Below are 19,285 nucleotides of genomic sequence, written 5' to 3' on the forward strand. Positions count from 1 at the left end.
ATCTCAAACTGGAGGGGTGAAGTTTTGTTTCTTTCGGTTTTTTTCAACTTCATTCCTGTAATCTTCCATAATAAATAGTAGCTATGGAAATTAAATTGTGTGCTTTACTAGATTCCTAAGAGAGATTAAAGTTCAATTCCATTGGGACCTTGGGTGAAGCACTGAATCAATTTGAGCAACCCCAATGTCTGTATAGTATTAATATTTAAGGCAGAGTTTAAGCAGAGTTACAAATTTTCCTGTTAGAATGGAACATCTAAAAACATTCATTAAGAGACTGGTATATCAAAGCCAAAATGCCAAAGATCTTAATGTGAAGAGTAACCGGGAATGCTTCTGACTATATCCTTCTGGAAGTAGTGAGGCTATCATGCTTGACATACAGAGTTGGCTTCCTCTTCCTCCAGAGTGACTCTGATGCCATTCCACATAGCTTTTTATTTTTGTTCTACTAACTTTTCAGTGTAAATTTCAGAGTTTTAGGTACCTATCTAATATAAACAGCAATTTACACAACTTTCATTAGTATTGAGAGTTAAAAACCATAATATTAAGTAAAATTAGTATGATTCAAACTTACAAACTAAATTTCACATACATAATGAACTGGATGTGTGAGGGAGGTGATTTATCTTACATATGAGCAAGCAGTGTTGTGAGTAGTTTAGTAAGTTATCCAGATCTCATATCTCATAATGTCAGAGTCTACTAGGACTCAGTTTTTACTTATTCTTAGTGGGTACATTTACTATTATTCATAGATGTCTATTTCTCAATCTGATGAAAAACTGACAACTCAAAATAGTTATTAAGAGCACTTCATATTCATGATAGTCATTATTTGAAAGTGAGTTCAAGGGAATCAGACAGCAAACAATAGTGCATCAAGGGGTAGTTTAATGGAGGTGATTTCTTCTTGACCAGTCTCTCTAATCAGAAGGTTTTTGTGTGATGGATGAATGAACTAGACTTTGCTGTTTTGAGAGAAGACCTAATTATGGATAAGTAGACTGCATTAGTTTATTGAGAACCTTCTCTGTAAGGTTTTGAAATTTTTAGCACTCATTCTATTTCAGGTAGACTTCCCCCAAATTAACTCATATCTCTCCATTCTATTCAGTTGGATTATTCTCATACCATTTCTCAGCATGAGAAATGAACATTTCAGTTGTTCATTTGTAATGTGAGAGACTTTGTAAAATACACGTCTGGGATGTTCCTGCCTTTGCCTGTGTCGTATATTTCAGATGTACAAAGAAAAGTAACTCAGGGAACTGAAGATCTGAATGAATTTGGTAATGTTTTGATAAGACAGCAAAGGTAATGAAGCTGCCTAAAAATTTGCTTGTTGATGACATTAAGACCATCTATGGCATTACTTACTTGTCTTTAGATTTCAACAATTTACAAAAAAAGTGGGTAAAAATGTAAAATAAATAGAAATAAGTTCCAGAAGCTCTTAACATCTCGATTTTGGTCAGTGATGACTATGAAGCCTAAAGAAATTGCACACTCTCATGTCTTTCTCTTCTCGCAAGTTGCAACAGGAACTTCTAGCCATAAAACAGCAACAAGAACTTCTAGAAAAGGAGCAGAAACTGGAGCAGCAGAGGCAAGAACAGGAAGTAGAGAGGCATCGCAGAGAACAGCAGCTTCCTCCTCTCAGAGGCAAAGATAGAGGACGAGAAAGTAAGAGGCACCAGGGTAAAAGATGGATCTCTTCCCTCGTCTGTAGCTGAGCGTCACTCAGAAAGAAGCCTGATAAAGAGTGCAATTAAACTTGTCAAAACTGTCTGTGCTTAATTAAATGAATAAATTAAGGATCCAAATGTAAAGCTTTGACATTCACATATCAGCTGTCTGCATTCAGTCTGCAGAGCATCTCAAGAAGTAAACATAGCATTGTTTGGTGAAGAAACTAATTTCTGTTGTTTGGGACCTTAAAAATAATGTTAAATACTAAGGCACTCTAGCTATGCCATCCTATTTAATAATAAACTTGCTTCCACATTTCTCCACTATATTTTTCTCCTTCTCAAGTAATAATTTCTCTGTAAGTCAAGTCTTGCCTCCATTTATTTTTCAAGTACCCAGACTTTGGGAAGATTTAAGGTTGAACATTTGTAAAAAAAACTATCCACAAGAGGGAGACAGATCCAAATAATTCCCCTGTATGAGGTCAGTTCAAAATCAGGTAGTAGCAAGGTTTAAAGTCAGACGACTTGAACTGGAATTGTCAGCAATATTTATTTGTTTAATGCTCAAAAAAACTTTTTTTTAAAGTTAGTTATTTAAACTAGAAATTCAGAAAAGATAATTTTAATGTGTTCAGTCACTTATATGGTCACCCAAGATTTTTGATTTTTAAAAGGCAGTGTTTTGTTCCTTAGCAATATTTTCTAAAGCTCAGAAAAAAATTGGTATTAATTCTGGGAATCCCCTTTCTGCAAAAGCAATTAAAGAAATCATCGAAGGTCTTTCGAAAATTGGCAGCTGAAGCAGTGGTTACAAAACATTATGATGCCATTTTCCAAATCCGGTTTAGACTCTTGATTTCTTCTTTTAATAGGAAAACTTCATATACTGTGACCAGCGGTATTACTTCTTAATTTTTGTAAATATTCTAGAAGCTTGAGAGGACAAAAACCCCAAATCAACATCTGTTTCTTTGTGTGTATGTTTCAGGGGCAGTGGCAAGTACAGAAGTAAAGCAGAAGCTTCAAGAATTCCTTTTGAGTAAATCAGCAACAAAAGACACTCCAACTAATGGAAAAAATCATTCCGTGAGCCGCCATCCCAAGCTCTGGTACACGTATGTTCAGTGTTTGGCTGTTCTCATTCCCAACGGTTAAGAACACACATTCTGTATTAAGCCAGCTTGGGCACAAATTCGGGGCCTGACAGTTCTGAGCTATGTGGCTGTGGGCAAGTGCCTTGAATTCTCTAAGGCTCAGTTTCCTTCTCTGTCAAAAGAGGATAATAATTGTACCTGCCCTCTAGGATTGCTAGGAAGGTCCTACGAGATGATGTGGTCAACTATGTAACAGAGGGTAGGTTAATAAACGTTAGCAAGCATCATCTCGAGGGCAAGGAAGTACATATGTTCTATGCTGAATGAATAATTGACAAATGTGGGATGGGGCATAGAAATTAATTCATATTTTGCATTTTTCTCTTCTCAGATGGTTCATCTGATATCTTTACAATAATTTCTGAAGACTTGGCAGGTTGAGATTTTATTTTACTTGGCTTAATATAAGATGGAGATCTGAGCTATTTTTAAAAGTCCAGAAAATTTTTGACGCAATTTAAAAAAAAAAAAGAAGGAAGCAAGGGAGGGAAAAGAAGGGAAGAGAAGGGAGGTAAATAACTGACTCAATCTAAGTCTTCAGTGACTAGTTCATTCCTGCCCACCTCACCTCATTTGTTCCCTCCCAGTAAAACGAGAGTAGATTGGCTTCTGACACACAAGCTGACAACATAATACACTGTGGCATTACAGTTTTTATGGAACCATGTTTCCCCAAGTCCAGTGAAGACATACTGTGCAATACACAATTCTTCTTCTATAAAATATGAAGGATATGGTGTTTTTAAAAATTAGGACAAAAACTGTAGGCAAAGCATATTTGGATAGTAGACTAACAGATAATAGTTTTATTTCTCTCATTTTATAAATATGGTTGCTGAATGACCACAAGATTTTAGACTTTCATATAGATATATGTATTTTTGGTGAGGATGATTGTCCCTAAGCTAATATTCATGCCAGTCTTCCTTTATTTTGTATGTGGGATGCCTCCATAGCATGGCATGAAGATGTGTAGGTCTGCACCTGGGATCCAAACTGGCAAACCCCAGGTCACTGAAGCGGAGCATGTGAACCTAACTATTACGCCACTGGGCTGGCTCCACACTTTCATATTTTTTTAATCTCTCACATCATAAGGATAAGGGAGTGCATACTTGATTACTCAGAAATTGTAAGCATCCCAGGAGCTCTATTTAAAGAGTTATTGTTCTTGTAATTCTATTTTATAAGTATCTGCCCCTCTCTGCATCCAAAAAAAGGTAACTGAAGCAAATTCCAGAATGCTTTATAAATACTTTTCTATTATTTACATAATTTTTATCATGCATGTCAGTTGACTTGAGAAGCCAATCCCTGAAGAACATTTTCAAATGTTCGATCAACATCACTATTTGAAAAGAAATACTGTTTTATTACCTAAAATTACATACATAATTTATAACTAATTCATATTTCTTCTAAGTGAAATCCTGTTTTAAGAAGAGATAATACAGTAGTCCCTCCTTATCCACAGTTTCACTTCCGTGGTTTCACTTATCTGCGGTCAACCTCAATCCAAAAATATTAAATGGAAAATTCCAGAAATAAATAATCCATAAATTTTAAATTGCATGTTGTTCTGAGTAGCATGATGAAATCTTGTACCATCCAACTCTGTCCTGTCTGCGATGTGAATCATCCCTTTTTCCCGTGTATCCTTGCTATATGTACTACCCATCCATTAGTCACTTAGTAGCCATCTGGGTTATCAAATTGACTGTCACAGTATCGCATTGCTTGTGTTCAAGTAACCCTTATTTTACTTAATAATGTCCCCAAAGTGCAAGAGTAGTGATGCTGGCAATTCAGATATGCAAAAGAGAAGTTGTTAATCTCTTACTATGCCTAGTTTATAAATTATACTTTATCATAGGTATGTATGTACAGGAAAAAAACATAAGGTTTGGTTCTATCTGCGATTTCACACATCCACTGGGAGTCTTGGAACGTATCTCCTGTGGATAATTAGGAACTACTGTACCTGTTTTTTAGTGGGAAATAACTACATGCAAACAACTTGTCAGCTGAAAATTCTTTAGCTGTTCCCTTGGGTATATTAAACATGGCTCTCAATGTTATTAGAAATCTTTTTTTTGTACTGAATTGAACTTCAGTAGAGTCCAACTCCAGACAACCACAAATTATTAATTTATGGCATCTGAATTTAATACTTTTTTTCAAGTTATAGCTAGATGAAATATCTTTAAACCAATTAATTCTTGAGAATGTATAATTCAAATAAGTAATAATGATAGAATAGTCATTGTGGTGGTGATACTATGCCCTGTCCATTGTTTTCTTCGTATATGATAATTATGGTTATTTATCTCCACTGGGTGGTCTACGTTCAGTTCTGTAAACTATTCTCCAGTAACACATTGCATCTCTTTCACTATGTTAATGCAGGAAAGACAAAACATTTTTAAAAATCAGTTTCATACAGCAGAAGGATGTGATCTCCAGTCTACCTTGGAACCTCTATAGACTTAGGAGACCTGAGGCTGGTGGCACAGTACCCTCTCTTCAGTAGAAAAGCTACCCTCATGTACTTTTGTGTACTACCTAGCAACTTTTACAAATGAAGTCCTTCTGTATGTTTACTTTTACCTTGGTTGTTCTACATCGTTGACTAAAAAGGATTCGGATGATGAATTTTCCACTAGTATGACTCTTAAAAAAACATACACAATAATCTCAGATATCAAAACTCAGACTCTTGGTAAATTCTCTGTTAGTGAAGCGAACTTTTTTATGTGATCGTGTGACCAAACACACAGCGGGCATTCTGACGCATCCTGCATCATTCCATAACATACTGCTCAACAGTGAACTTGGTTACATGAGGCTGTGGTTTGTACACACTAAAAAGAAAGAACATAAACACAGCTGAGACACATGTTACAGCATGTGTAACTGATTATTGCTGACCAACATGCAGTAAAAACTCCAGTGCAAATGGTGAACCTTCTTTTTCTTGTGTAGGGCTGCCCACCACGCGTCATTGGATCAAAGCTCTCCACCCCTGAGTGGAACGTCTCCATCCTACAAATATACATTACCAGGAGCACAAGATGCAAAGGACGATTTCCCCCTTCGAAAAACTGGTAAGTTGGTTTAACAAGAGGACTCCACTTGCTCTTCCATAACATACTTGTAGTTTCATTTTGCAATCCCTCTAGAGGAAAGTCACAGAATTTGAATCATAACTATTATGGCCTCTTCACATCCACCCTCAATGTAGACAAATATATGTGTGTGTGCACATCTATTTCTACATCAATTGATTCAGTATATAACCAAAGAAGCTTTTTGAATTTAAAGGTTTATCACATTTGGATTTTAGAGAAATTATTTTCTTATTAGCAATAAAGAATAGATTAAGGGAAACAGAAATTTTATTTCTCAGGAAATTTAAATCTTCTCCATTAATGAGGAACTCTGTAATTTCCTCCGTTTATCTGATTTCTGTTGAGCCTCAACCATTTACTACAAAAATGGACATCATAAACTATTTTTCCTTACACTTTTAAAAACCTTAAATTTAATTGTTTATTAAAACACATAAGACCAAAGTTAGCATCTGAGTAAGTGACTTGCCTAATGTCTCACAGATTACAGTAGATCTCAGGGTAAAGCTTTGTAGCTAATAATCTCCTGTAATTATATTAAAATTTGCTTAGAGGAACTAGGACAATGAAGCTTCTATTTAGAATTTAGTAAACAGCTCTGTGGCTGTAAGGCCTGTATTTATTTTCCCATCTTCTTTGTTTTAGCCTTCTGATATGTGCATATTTAATTTGTTATATGCTCTTACCTCTATAATAAATATATTTAAACTTTGGCTAGATATCAGCATAAGTAGCATTTGTGTACTAAATCTTACGATGTTTTTCAAATATAGTTCTTTACAGAAAGTTGTAAATTTAAAAATTTTTATATCCACAATTGATCTGAAAAGGTCTTTAGGGAAGATAGTTCGGTCCATTGAATTTTACTCAGGTCTACTTGGAGAAGTATAGATCTATGTAATTTGTGTAAATGATTTCAAATAATTATATTCATTTTCCCAAGCTATTTTGAATAATTAAAATGGATATAGATTGTAAAAACACATGCTGAAGCTATTTTCTGTCATATAATTTGCCTATAGCATAATGAAGATTTAAAAATAAAATCAATCCTGAGTAAGAGTTTTTTACCTACCATCTAGCCCGTATTGTACCAGGCACCGGGAAAGGATGGTCAAGTATTGCAAAACAATCTGTGAGTCTTTATTTTAATCACCCAAAGACTTTTGCATTTCTACTATAAGTCCATAGGTACAGTAAAATACTTCAGTAGAAGGCTATGCAAAGGAAAGAATGAGTTTTATGTATTGCATCAAAATTTCACACTATTATTTACAAATCAGATTGCCTTTTGTGTAAATAAACTTCCCTGGAATGAAAGGAAGAAAGCAAAGAGTGAGTCTCCATGTATTTCTAAAACATAGAGTATAGTTTGAGAAAATTGATCCATAAAGGACATGAGTTTTAGAATGTGGGGACTTTGATCTGCAGCCTTGACATTTAGTTGCACCAATGGCATGTGCAGGAACTATTGACAGAGATTATATGACTATTGCCCCAGGTCTCAGGGCAGTGACTGGCATTCAAGAGCCCAAGGAGTCACTAAAAGGAAAGAAAACACAAGTCCCCTCATGGCGGGAGGTTAGTGATGAGTGATATAGTTACATTCACAGAGAAAGACTTCTACCCTGCTGTGCACACAGCCTTTGAATATATTCTTACCACTGGGAGATTGAAAACTGACTGCAGAACTGACACCGACTCTGAAAAGAAGTGGCATTTGGAACCAACAAGCATCTAGAAAGAAAACCTGATCTTTTTCAATACTTAAGAACAAGTACTGAAAACCCATACTTGTATCTCACTGTTTCCATGAGAACAGCTTAGGATTTTTCTTCTGTGAAGAATGAATAGCAAGCCATTAGTTTATTATTGTAGAAATTCTCAATCCACAACAAAATTCAAAAAGAAGTCCTGCTCAGGATATATGTTACAAAATTTTATTCAAATCTGTATTAATATGAAAGATATTTTCTGTTTCTGTCTATATGATATATAATAATAATGAGAAGATACAGCCCTTGTCTTTTCTAGTGGTATGTTTTCTGTATTTGCCTGATATTTTGTTTCTTCCCTTTATATTGAAAATCTGATATTTATGAAGTGTCAGGCTATTGATGTGTAAATCCAAACATTTTCAAGCATTGCAGCAATAAAGTTTGTGAACAGCCATTAATACTTTTATATCTCTACAGGGGTTTCAAAATATTCCTTAATTCAATTTCTATTGTCTAAGAAAACTGTGATATAATTAAATACAGATGTTCCCTACACATTATCTAAAATACTTAGAGATACCCTTCATTAATTACAAATAGGTGGAACTCTTCCGAATTTTATAAATATAATCCAATCCACTGTGAGAAAGTTTAGACATATATTTGCACTAAATAGAAGAGCATGGAAATACAGTCAAATAATAGTTTTTACTTCAGCATTTGCTCTATTTTAGTGGCTCAATAGTTATTACAAAAAAAGTGAACAGTAAACTATTACCATAATTAAACATATGTGATGATTGGGGAAACGGTTTAAGATAATTTTCGCATAAAGCTACATCATATTAAATGAAATTGTATTAAATGAACGCGGCATTGATCACATAGTGTAAATACCAGGACAGCCATAATACAGTCAAGCTTTTTCTATTTGGGTCTGATTATCATCCTCTGTTTCACTGATTCAGTCTTAGATTTAAAAGAAGTTGTTAAATAAAGTGGATTCTATCTTTTGATCCGCATGTAATATCAAATACTTTGAATTTCTTTTTAACCTACAACAGTGGTACCGAATTGCCAATATGTATTAGCAGGATTTAAGGGAGAAAAGCTGGAACCAGAGTAAGCAAAGTCCTAATGACCTTCAAATGGTTAAAATGGCCCGAGGGGTATCCCTTGAGCCGTGAGCGCAATTTGGAACCTCTCTTGACCTCTTAGGACCCAGCCGCACAGTGACAGTCTAGGAACAGTCAACCATAGAAGTCTCGTTTGCCTGCAGAAATCTGACCTTCGTCATGCAAAGTGGACCTTTATTTCCTTCCCCTTAGGAGAATGATAGTTGCTCATAGAATTGGGGCATTTTGGAAAAAACATCAGAATAGAAATAGTTGGCTCTAATCAGGCCCATTCCTAGTTCACTTTTCTTTTAAATGTAGGAGTTGAGAGACTTTTGCTCCTTGCACAACAAGGAACATCAAAGGCTTTCATAATTGGTTGTGAAGCTGGAAATAAAATAATTGTTTTTAATTTTTATATTTATTGCCCCCCTTAAAGTAGCACCTCCTTTTAGAATTACCCTCTGTGATTCCTTTTGTCCCATAACACAAGGATTTGTGGATACTGAAATTTGGAATATTTTACTAAACTTCATGTTTTGGCTGCAAATTATATCATGCTGTAGTGGGTGACTTTTTCCCCTAATATAGTATACTGCTGGGCTGATAATAAACTATAAAATAGGGAAAGGAAGCTTCTGGGTCCAGGAACTTTGAAATAGTACATATTTCTCACAAAGATACTGCATATGTGGTGACTTTGAACTGACCTTCAAATCCGTTTGAATTGGATCCTGTTGCAGTGAGTGTGTGCGTATGTTTCATAAAATATTATGGTAAAAAATTCTAGAGGTTTTATGCTCCATTATATTACTGGGGTCTTACCCAGTGAACTTTGCCTCTCTTTGAATCTTACAGTCTTTCCATTTAATACTTCTGAACAAAGTGAGTTGGCTGGCTAGATTAACCTCTTAAAGTGCACAAGCCATATAAAGCTTGGCTTGGGCTAATAGGAGTGTTCCAGCCCCACTGAAATATTCATTTTAATGGTCAGCAGCACTAGAATAAGACTCAAAGATGGAAAGGGTCCAAACATAAGTTAGGGTTTTGGAAGGCCAATGTCATTTTCCACACTGAGTAAATTGGAAAGAAGGCAGAAATGAGATATATAGCTTTATAAATCTCTCTCAGTGTAGCAGTTAGAAGTTATGTTGTGGTACCTTGGTGACCTGTTCAAGTTATTATAACTCAGAATTAATACAAGGAGGTTTTTTTAAAAAAAAGTTTTAAAATCTCCCTTGCTCTCCCCTCTCTCTCTAGTTCTGTCTTTCTCATAATACACAAACACATGTACATGAGCACACATGAACATGTACACGCATTTCTGCACAGATAACATTAAGATAGCATTTAGGCTTATAAAAATCTTCACTCAGAATCTTATTCCAGACTGACAAAAACTGGAGCATTTTTATATATCTTAGTACTCTATCTTAGTTCCATTGTTGTGGCTATTCTTGCTTAAAATGATTGAAATATACTCTCTGTGATAAATTTTATACCAGCTTTCCCAGAATTGAGAAGCAATCTGGCACAGTAACAAAGGCTTTGAATCCACCTACTGGTTGGAAATCTGGATCCTCAATCTTTGGAAATTTACTTAACTCTTTAAGCCATTATTCCCTCATCTGTAAAATGGGAATAATGATTGCAGTTGGTTCATACAGCTATTTTGAGGATTCAGTTAAGTAATGCATGTAATGCACATAAGATCATACTCATGACTTAGGAAGTGCTTGTTAATCTTAACATGTTTCTAATTGATAAGGAATTGAGTTTCATTTATTTTCCTCAGGTTAAAACTAAACCTCTTATTGTGGAAAGTCTTTTTAATATCTTGTATTCTGCCACCTTTATTGATAAAACCGGTAAACTGAGGAGAAAGTGATAAATATTTTCTTTTTAAGCTATGTGCACCTTGCAATGCTAATGTCAAGATAGGAATAAAGGTCTTTGTTAATTCTGCACACTCTTTGGCATTTCAGAGCCCATTATGGTGTCAAAAAGTAGCAAAAACTTGTTTCTGTCCTTTTACCATGGGAGGAACACTAATTGATGCTCTGTGCTCACTAGAGCCAAACTGAGTTTTAATTTCTGCCACTAACTTCATTTTTAAATTAATAGAGTTTAATTTTTAGAACAGTTTTAGGTTTACAGAAAAATTGAGCAGCTGGTACAGAGGGTTCCCATATTATTCTCCCCTCTCTCCCACAGTCTCAACTCTTACTAACATCTTGCATTAGTGTGGTACCTTTGATACAATTAATAAACCACTCTCCATACACTCTTATTAACATAGTCCATAATTTACATTAAGGTTTACTTTTTGTGTAGTAAAGTTCTGTAGATTTTGACAAATGCATAATGTCATGTCATGTATCCACCATTAACAATATAATGCAGAATAGTTTCACTGCTCTAAAAATGTTCTGTGTCCTATCTATTCATCCCTTCTCCTGACCAGCCCCTGGTAACCAGTGATATCTGTCCTGTCTGTAGTTTTGCCTTCTGCAGAATGTCATATAGTTGGAATCATACAGTATGGAGCCTTTTCAGACTGGCTTCTTTCACTTGGCAATATACGTTTAAGATTGCTCCCTGTCTTTTTGTGGCTTGAAAACTCATGTCTTTTTACTGCTGAATAAGGTTGCATTGCATGGATGAACCACAGTTTATCCATTTACCTATTGAAAGACATCTTGGTTCCTTCCAAGTTTCAGCAAATACGAATAAAGCTGCTGTAAGCATTCCTGTGTAGGTTTTTGTGTGGATAACAGTTTTCAACTTGAGTAGGTAAATACCCAGGAGTGCAGTAGTTAGATCTTATAGTAAGACTATGTTTAGTTTTGTAAGAAACTGCCAAATTGTCTTTCAAAGTGGTCATACCATTTTGCATGCCCCCCTGCAGGGGATCAGAGTTCCTGTTGCTCCACATACTCACCAGCATTGGTATTTTCAGTTTCAGTTTTTTGGATTTTACCCGTTCTAATAGGCATATTGTGTTTTCTCATTGTAGTTTTAGTTTGTAATTTCCTGATATTAGCATGGTGTATCTTTCTCCATCCTTTTACTTTTAATCTATCTGTGGCAGTATATTTAAAATGGTTTTGTCATAGGCAACATATTGTTGGGTCTTGTTTTTGTTTTGTTATTTTTATCCACTCTGCCAGTATCTTTTAATTAGTGTATCAGACCATTCACATTTAAAGAGGTTATTGATGTAGTTATATTAATATCTACCATGTTTGTAACTGTTTTCTAATCATTGTACTTACCCTGCTTTTTTAATCTCCCTTCTTTTTCTTCCTTCTTTGATTTTAATTGAGCATTTTGTATGATTCCATGTTCTCTGCCGTCTTAGCATATCAATTGTACTTCTCTAAAGAAATTTCTTTTGTGGTTTTCTTAGAGTTTGAATTACACGTTTACAGCTAATCTACATCCACTTTCAAATAACACTATACTGCTTTATGGTATAGGTTCTTTATAGCAGAGTATCCCAATTCCTCCCTCCCATCTTTTATAATATTAATTTCACTTTTCCATAAGCTAAAATTACTTAATACATTGTTGATATTATTTTGAATAATCTATTAAGCCAGTTAAAAATAAGAAAAATAAAATATTTTAGTTTACCTTAATTTATTCTTTCTTTTATATAGATCTGAGTTTCTGACCTATGTCTTTTTCTTTCTTGCTGAAGAACTAATATTTCTTACAAGGCAGGTCTACTGGCAACAAATTTCCTTAGTTTTTGTTTGTTTGAGAAGGTTTTATTTCTCTTTCATGTTAAAGGATAATTTCACTGAATACAGAAATCTAGGTTACTGGGGGGTTCTTTGGTTTTGTTTTTGTTTTTAAAGATTTTATTTTTCCTTTTTTCTCCCCAAAGCCCCCCTGTACATAGTTGTATATTTTTAGTTGTGGGTCCTTCTAGTTGTGGTATGTGGGATGCCGCCTCAGCATGGCTTGATGAGTGGTGCCATGTCCACGCCCAGCATCCAAACCCTCGAAACCCTGGGCTGCGAAGTAGAGCATGGGAACTTAAGCAGTTAGCCATGGGGCCAGCCCTCTAGGTTGCTGGGTTTTTTCTTGCATCGCTTTAAACACTTCACCACACTCTCTTGTGCTTGCACGGTTTCTGACAAGAAATGTGATGTAATTCTTATCCTTGTTACTCTATAGGCAAGCTGTTTTCTAATATCCTCTGGTTTCTTTGAAGATTTTCTCTTTGTCTTTGGTTTTCTGCAGTTTGAATATGATATGCTGAGGTGTTTAGTTTTGGGTATGTATACTTCATGTTCCCTGAGATTCCTGTATCTGTGGATTCCAGTCATTATTCAAATATTCTTCTGCTCCTTGCTTTCTTTCTTGTTATTCTGGGATTCCCATTATTCATATGTTACATCCTTTGTAATTGTCCCAGAGTTCTGGAGTAGTTTGTTCATTTTTCGTTCTTTTTTTTTTCTTTGCTTTTCGACTTAGGAAGTTTCTGTTGACATGTTTCAAGGTCATTGATTGTTTCCTCAGCCATGTCTAGTCTACTGATGAGCTCATTGAAGGAAATCTTCATTTCTGTGTTTTTGATTTCAAGCATTTCCTTTTGAGTCTTTCTTTGAGTTTCCATTCTGCTTACGTTTACCCATATGTGCTTGCATGTTGTCAACCTTTTCCATTAGAGCCCTTAACATATTACTGATAGTTAGTAGTTCTCTATCTGATAATTCCAAAATCATTGTCATCTCTGAGTCTGGTCTGATGCTTGCTTTGTCTCTTCAGACTGTTTTCTCTTGCCTTTCAGCATGGTTTGCAATTTTTTATTGAAAGCTGGACATGATATATTACAAAGTAGAAATTGAGTGGTTAGGATTTGGTGTGAGATTTTATGTTAATCTGGCTGGTACTAGGCTGCCTTTAATGTTGTGGATGAAGCTGCCATGGACTTTAGATTCCTCATTTGTTTTGTGTTGTTTTGTTTTTCTTCCTCTATTGTCTTGGGGTTTCCCTACGAGCTCCTTCATACAAAGAGCCTGTGTCTTGCAGCTCTCTCAGTTGTAACCTACTGTTATTATTACTGGAACCCAGTTGATAGGGTGGTAAGATGTTGGGGAGGTGCCGTGTTCTGTAATCTTGTGATTAAATCTCACTTTTTTAGTGGGCCTGAGTCTACAGTCTGTGACCTCCACAACTGGTTCTTAGCTTCTTTTTATCCTCCCCTTAAGTGAGCTAGAAAGGGTAGAAGGAGCTGGGGTTGGCTAATTGCCCTTCCCTCTAGGTCAAATAAAGATCTGGTAAAATATTTTTCCTTGGAGGGCAGGTTTTTTAATGTTGAATGTTCTGGGTATGTTTTTAAATTTTTGCTTCTCCTCTGGGTATATTTCAAAATGGCTACTTTTCTCCCCTCCTCCACCCCTAATTCCTACCCTCACTTATACAGGAGGGGACTTTTCACTGAGCTTCACTGAAAGAACGTGGTTGGGTTCCTATAAGTAAAACCTATGAATGTGTAGGGTTCCCCCCGAGACTGGACCCCTGTAGTTTTTAACTCTCAACCTAGCCCACGCTGAGCTTCCAGCATTTCATGCCTCCAGCAACTCATCAAAATTAACATGCAAGTGTTCCTACCAGTTACTGGCTCCAGTGGGTTTTGCTCCTACTAACTGATCATGGCTATGATTTTTTAAATTTTGCTTTCTCTCCAGATTTTGGGATATCAGTTTGCTCTGAGACCTCACTTCTCTGATGAATCTAAGAAAATCACTTTGATTTTTAATTTGTTCAGTTTTTTTCTTGTGGTGAAGATGCAAGTGAAGATTTCCAAGCTCTTTTCATGTTTGAGCTGATAGCAGGTCTGCCACTGACTTCCAAACCTATAAAATATTTTTAAAAAAAATTTAAAACACAACTTTTCAGTGTGACAGATTCATATTATAGCAATATAATTGTCTGCCAATTAATTATAATAGATTAGATTTTTTTTTTTTTTAAAAGATTAACATCAATAATTGACTCTCTTTCTGCTCAGCTTGGTCACGACTAACAAATCTATGTGCTAAAAACAGGACGGAGATAGAATAAACAAATAATATTAAATCACATTTTGGAAGGAATGTAATACTTTGTGCTAAAGTCTTTGCCTAATGATTCATTTTATGGTATTTTGTTCTATGCCCTCATCTATATGTCATCTCTCTCTTCTCCTTAATGGAATCAACACTCCATTGATTTTTGCTATTTTGAAAATAAGTTTTATGAAAAATTGGGTTGGAACAAAGTAAAACCACTATATAAGCAAGACGGGAACTATAAGGACTTTTTTTCTGTGTTTTTCTTACTTTTCTCATACTATCAAACACTAGAAATTTAATAAGGTAAGAAAAACAAACCAATCTTTGGTCCTCCAAAAATTAGAAAATTCAGCTCCTTTTAAATGTAGGCTTTAATTTTTTACATAGATAATTTACTTTTTAAAAGAAGGCTTTTTTATAGATTTAACCATGTAGATTATGAAAAGTTAGCTATTTTAAACTACCATATCACATTGATTGTAAGATGCTCATTTTTATAAAAAACACATCTGAAATCTGAATGGGTCTAATGGATGATATATCATAGTTTAACTAGCAGTGTTTTTTGTTTTTGCATTTTTTTCTTAGTGGTGTACAAAGTAATTGTGCATGATACAGTGATAAATTACTGTAGTATTTACCCAAGAATTAAATGGTTTAGAATAGTAAGATTCCTTATGATAAAGAATCCAAACTTATAATATGTAATTTTTCATTTAAAAATCAAAAAGCATAATGGAAATTAATGTTCCTAAGACTTTTTTGATTCAAAAGTTGGATTTGGTTAGAGATAGAATCAAAGAACAAAATGGTTTAAGTTTCACAATTCAATCAATGAGAAGCTGGTCTCACAGATTGTACATTCGATATGTGTGATAACTAGTTGGAGCTAAGAGCAAGTGTCATTTGAGAATTGTGTGATAATTAATCAACTTTGTAAGAACTTTGAAAATCGAATTCAATTTATTTGCTTGTGAGGGAAACTAGTGTGAAAAAGTCAATATAGCCTAGAAAGACAAAGCGTCGAAAGTAATCTCATGGTTTGGGGTTATACCTGACTGAGAATTCCAGCATGGTGCTACCAGTTAGAGCTGTGTGACTGTGGGCAAGTTACAGGACTTCTCTGAGCCTCAGTTTTTTCAAGTGTCAAGTATGGGAAATATTTGCCTTGCAGGATTATTGCAAGCAATAAAGATATTGTATGAAAGTGCCCAGCACATTGCCTGACATATGGTAGAGTCTCTGCACATATTACCAGTGTGATATAATGGTATGAGAATACTGGTGTGGCATTCATGGTAGGAATTATTATTAGTAGCCACCTGGTATAATTGTAAAAGAATTAGAATAGCAAAAGGAGTCTAGAGTTGTCGTCTTAACCTCTCATTAATATATGAACTTGAGCATAGCACTTCATGATTTTGGATCTCATATTTCTCAGTGAAGTGAAAGATTTGGACCAAATGATGCCTAAGATTGTGTATAAGCCTAAAAAGGAAATATAGTATTATGTTTCATGAAGAATAGGATAAGCAAATGCTAATAATTTGAAGAACATACAAGAAATAAATGAGGGCGCTTCTGCAGAATTGTATCTCAAATTCATTATAATTAACTATAGCAAAGTCTAATCACATATTTTTCACTCTCCATAAAATGTTCAATTAGAAACAGGCAGGACATTTTAGATAAGATTGGAAAGAGAAATTGGCAAAAAATAATAATTAAGACTTTTAAAGCATTTAGCCATCTGTTGTATAATCATGATTGAAAATGATTGAAAAATGACTCCTAATTTGTACTATTCACAACTATATAACTTGAAACACTGGGGAAATAGTCCACCTAAATATATACACTTATATATGTCTAAACATATCTAATGAAATAAATTAAAAGATAATATAAACGATGAAATATTTGCGATTATATTTTCTTTAAATTTTCAGCCACCCACTGAATTACTTTGAAGTGAAAGTGTCCTTTATGGCAAAGAAACCTGAGGGAAACCATTATCTGTTTGCTCAAAAGCTTTCTTAGGGGGCCAGCCCTGTGGCACAGCAGTTAACTTCACATGTTCCATTTCAGTGGCCCAGGGTTTGCCAGGTCAGATCCAGGGTGTGGACATGGCACCGCTTGGCAAGCCATGCTGTGGCAGGCGTCCCACATATAAAGTGGAGGAAGATGGGCATGAATGTTAGCTCAGGGCCAGTCTTCCTCACCAAAAAGAGGAGGATTGGCGGCAGATGTTAGCTCAGGGCTAATCTTTCTTAAAAAAACAAAACAAAACAAAACTTTCTTAGTATTCAGGGCAGCACATAATAAGAGTTTATCCTGGCATGCTAGTTTTTCATCAAGTGGCCTTAATTTACCTACCCAGATGTATCTTTATTTCTGTTTACCAATCTCCTCTTTTATAAAGCTATTTGCTTCTGAGCTTCTTAATTTTATTTTTATTTCAATATATGTACTAATTCCTCCATTCTTTACCACCTATCCATATACAAGATAAATTCAAAAGTCATTTTTCATAAAACCTCATTTCTGACATTTTCCTTATCTGTATTCCCACATCACTGTAATTTTTGTTATAAAAGCTGGCAATCATATGCCCCTTATTGGATATCATATTTCATACTGTTGTTTTTATCTTGTTCTTCCTGGTTAGATGGTAAAAATGTCCTTGAAGAGAGTGTTTGCAACATCTTCATTTCTTATCTGACAAACCACACCTTGTGCTGGGCCTATTAGTGGGTATCACTGTGAATAAAAAAGGATTTTTGCTGTAAAGAAGCTCATAGTCTTCATAGTGAGGCACATGCCGTAGGTTCCTGAAAGTTTGATTGAAAGTCAATTTAATTTCGCATTTGAACCCTTACTTCTCGAGGAACTACTATTTCACATTTCCAGATTATAAACATTCTTGAGTGAAATCAAAGATCCAGGTGCCAGCCCGGTGGCGCAGCAGTTAAGTGCGCATGTTCAGCTTCCATGGCTCGGGGTTCGCCGGTTTGGATCTCAGGTGTGGACATGGCACCATTTGGCAAACTAGGCTGTGGCAGGTGTCCCACATATAAAGTAGAGGAAGATGGGCATGGATGTTAGCTCAGGGCCGGTCTTCCTCAGCAAAAAAAGGAGGATTGGCAGTAGATGTTAGCTCAGGGTTAATCTTCCTCAAAAAAAAAAAAGAAGTATGAGTCAAAAAAAAAAAGTATGAGTTCCTGTCTTGGTTCTAGACAGTAACGCTCTCTCCAAATGGTGACATGGATAACCCAGTACAGTCCTAGGCTTACCTCTGCTTAATGAGAACAACAAGACCAAACATTTTCCCCTCAGTTAGTTCTGATCAATTCCTAGGGCTAATTTACTTGGACAGCCTGGGTCAGGTACCAACCTTAAATCAATCACACTCACGGAGAGATAAATTATGCTGGGGGGAGGGGATGGGGAGCTGCCTCACTTGCCCACACTGGAAGTTTGGAGTTTACAATAGTTCTCAGATGACCTGGTCTGAGAATGAAACTCTGACCAGCATTCATCTTTCTAAAGGGCAGCTCCGATCCTATTTACTCTCTTGTTCAAATTGTGTGTGGATTTTTCACACATGCCCTGGGCCTTTCCTCGGTGGGCTCTTCAGATCCTGAATTGCTACTCACTCTTCAAAAGCCATCTTGAGCACTGCAGTTTATAGGAAACTTTTTCAAATCCTCTACCCTCCTTGCCCTAAAGCAATGATGTTGAAATTTCTTTTACAATTCAACTCCCTTAATTTGCCCTTGCTACCTATTTTATTCCCATGTAAACACTGCCCCTCCATAATAATGAAATTTACTCGGTGGCAGGATTGTGCTTTATTTTTGTGGCCTCAACAATGGAGATCACAGTGTTTTAATGTAATATATCAGCACCTTTCAAATCTTTTTGGCTCTGACAAACTACTACACAACGTGGAACAAAACACACATCTGAAAAACAAATAAAAATTCACAATACTTTGATCATATATAATAGTTTCCTTCCTATTCTATTTTATTTTAAAATGCTGTTTACAACATAATAGATTCATACCACATCCCTCATTTTGTGAAACATTATAGAAGATGATCGTGCAAGGCTTATGAAATGAATATTTGCCAGAGAAGTGCACTGAGAACTTTGTGATATAACTCATGTTTTGGGAATAAGGAATGTGATGTTAAGAAGAGTATAAAGATTAATTACGTGATGATGGTGTTTACCTACTTCAGATGCTGTGTTGCTCTGCAGTAAAATACTGACAAACAAGAGAGCAGCAAATTACTTTGCTGTGATAGCTGGTCAAAAATAAATGGGTAATCAGTGGATTTTAAGGTTACTACTGGCAGGAATAATATTTAGATATATATTTTTAAATACATTAGATTTA

General features: G+C 35.4%; 1 protein-coding gene across 45 annotated transcripts in view; it reads left to right on the forward strand.

Moving 5' to 3' along the window:
* Positions 1-19,285, forward strand: part of HDAC9 (histone deacetylase 9) — an 866,113-nt gene that overhangs the window by 470,504 nt on the left and 376,324 nt on the right. For 25 of the 45 annotated variants that reach the window (XR_011503369.1, XM_070509860.1, XM_070509723.1 and 22 more), the window contains 3 exons: positions 1,539-1,689; positions 2,686-2,812; positions 5,834-5,955. Coding sequence is in view for 44 of the 45 variants with exons in the window: in XM_070509860.1 (XP_070365961.1) it covers positions 1,539-1,689; positions 2,686-2,812; positions 5,834-5,955 (400 nt within the window). In the remaining variant the exon portion in view is untranslated. The remainder of the gene's footprint in view (positions 1-1,538; positions 1,690-2,685; positions 2,813-5,833; positions 5,956-19,285) is intronic. The other 20 variants (XM_070509795.1, XM_070509821.1, XM_070509826.1 and 17 more) reach the window with 3 other exon arrangements.

This window comes from Equus asinus, chromosome 1 (genome assembly GCF_041296235.1).
Source record: "Equus asinus isolate D_3611 breed Donkey chromosome 1, EquAss-T2T_v2, whole genome shotgun sequence".
NCBI lineage: Eukaryota > Metazoa > Chordata > Mammalia > Perissodactyla > Equidae > Equus > Equus asinus.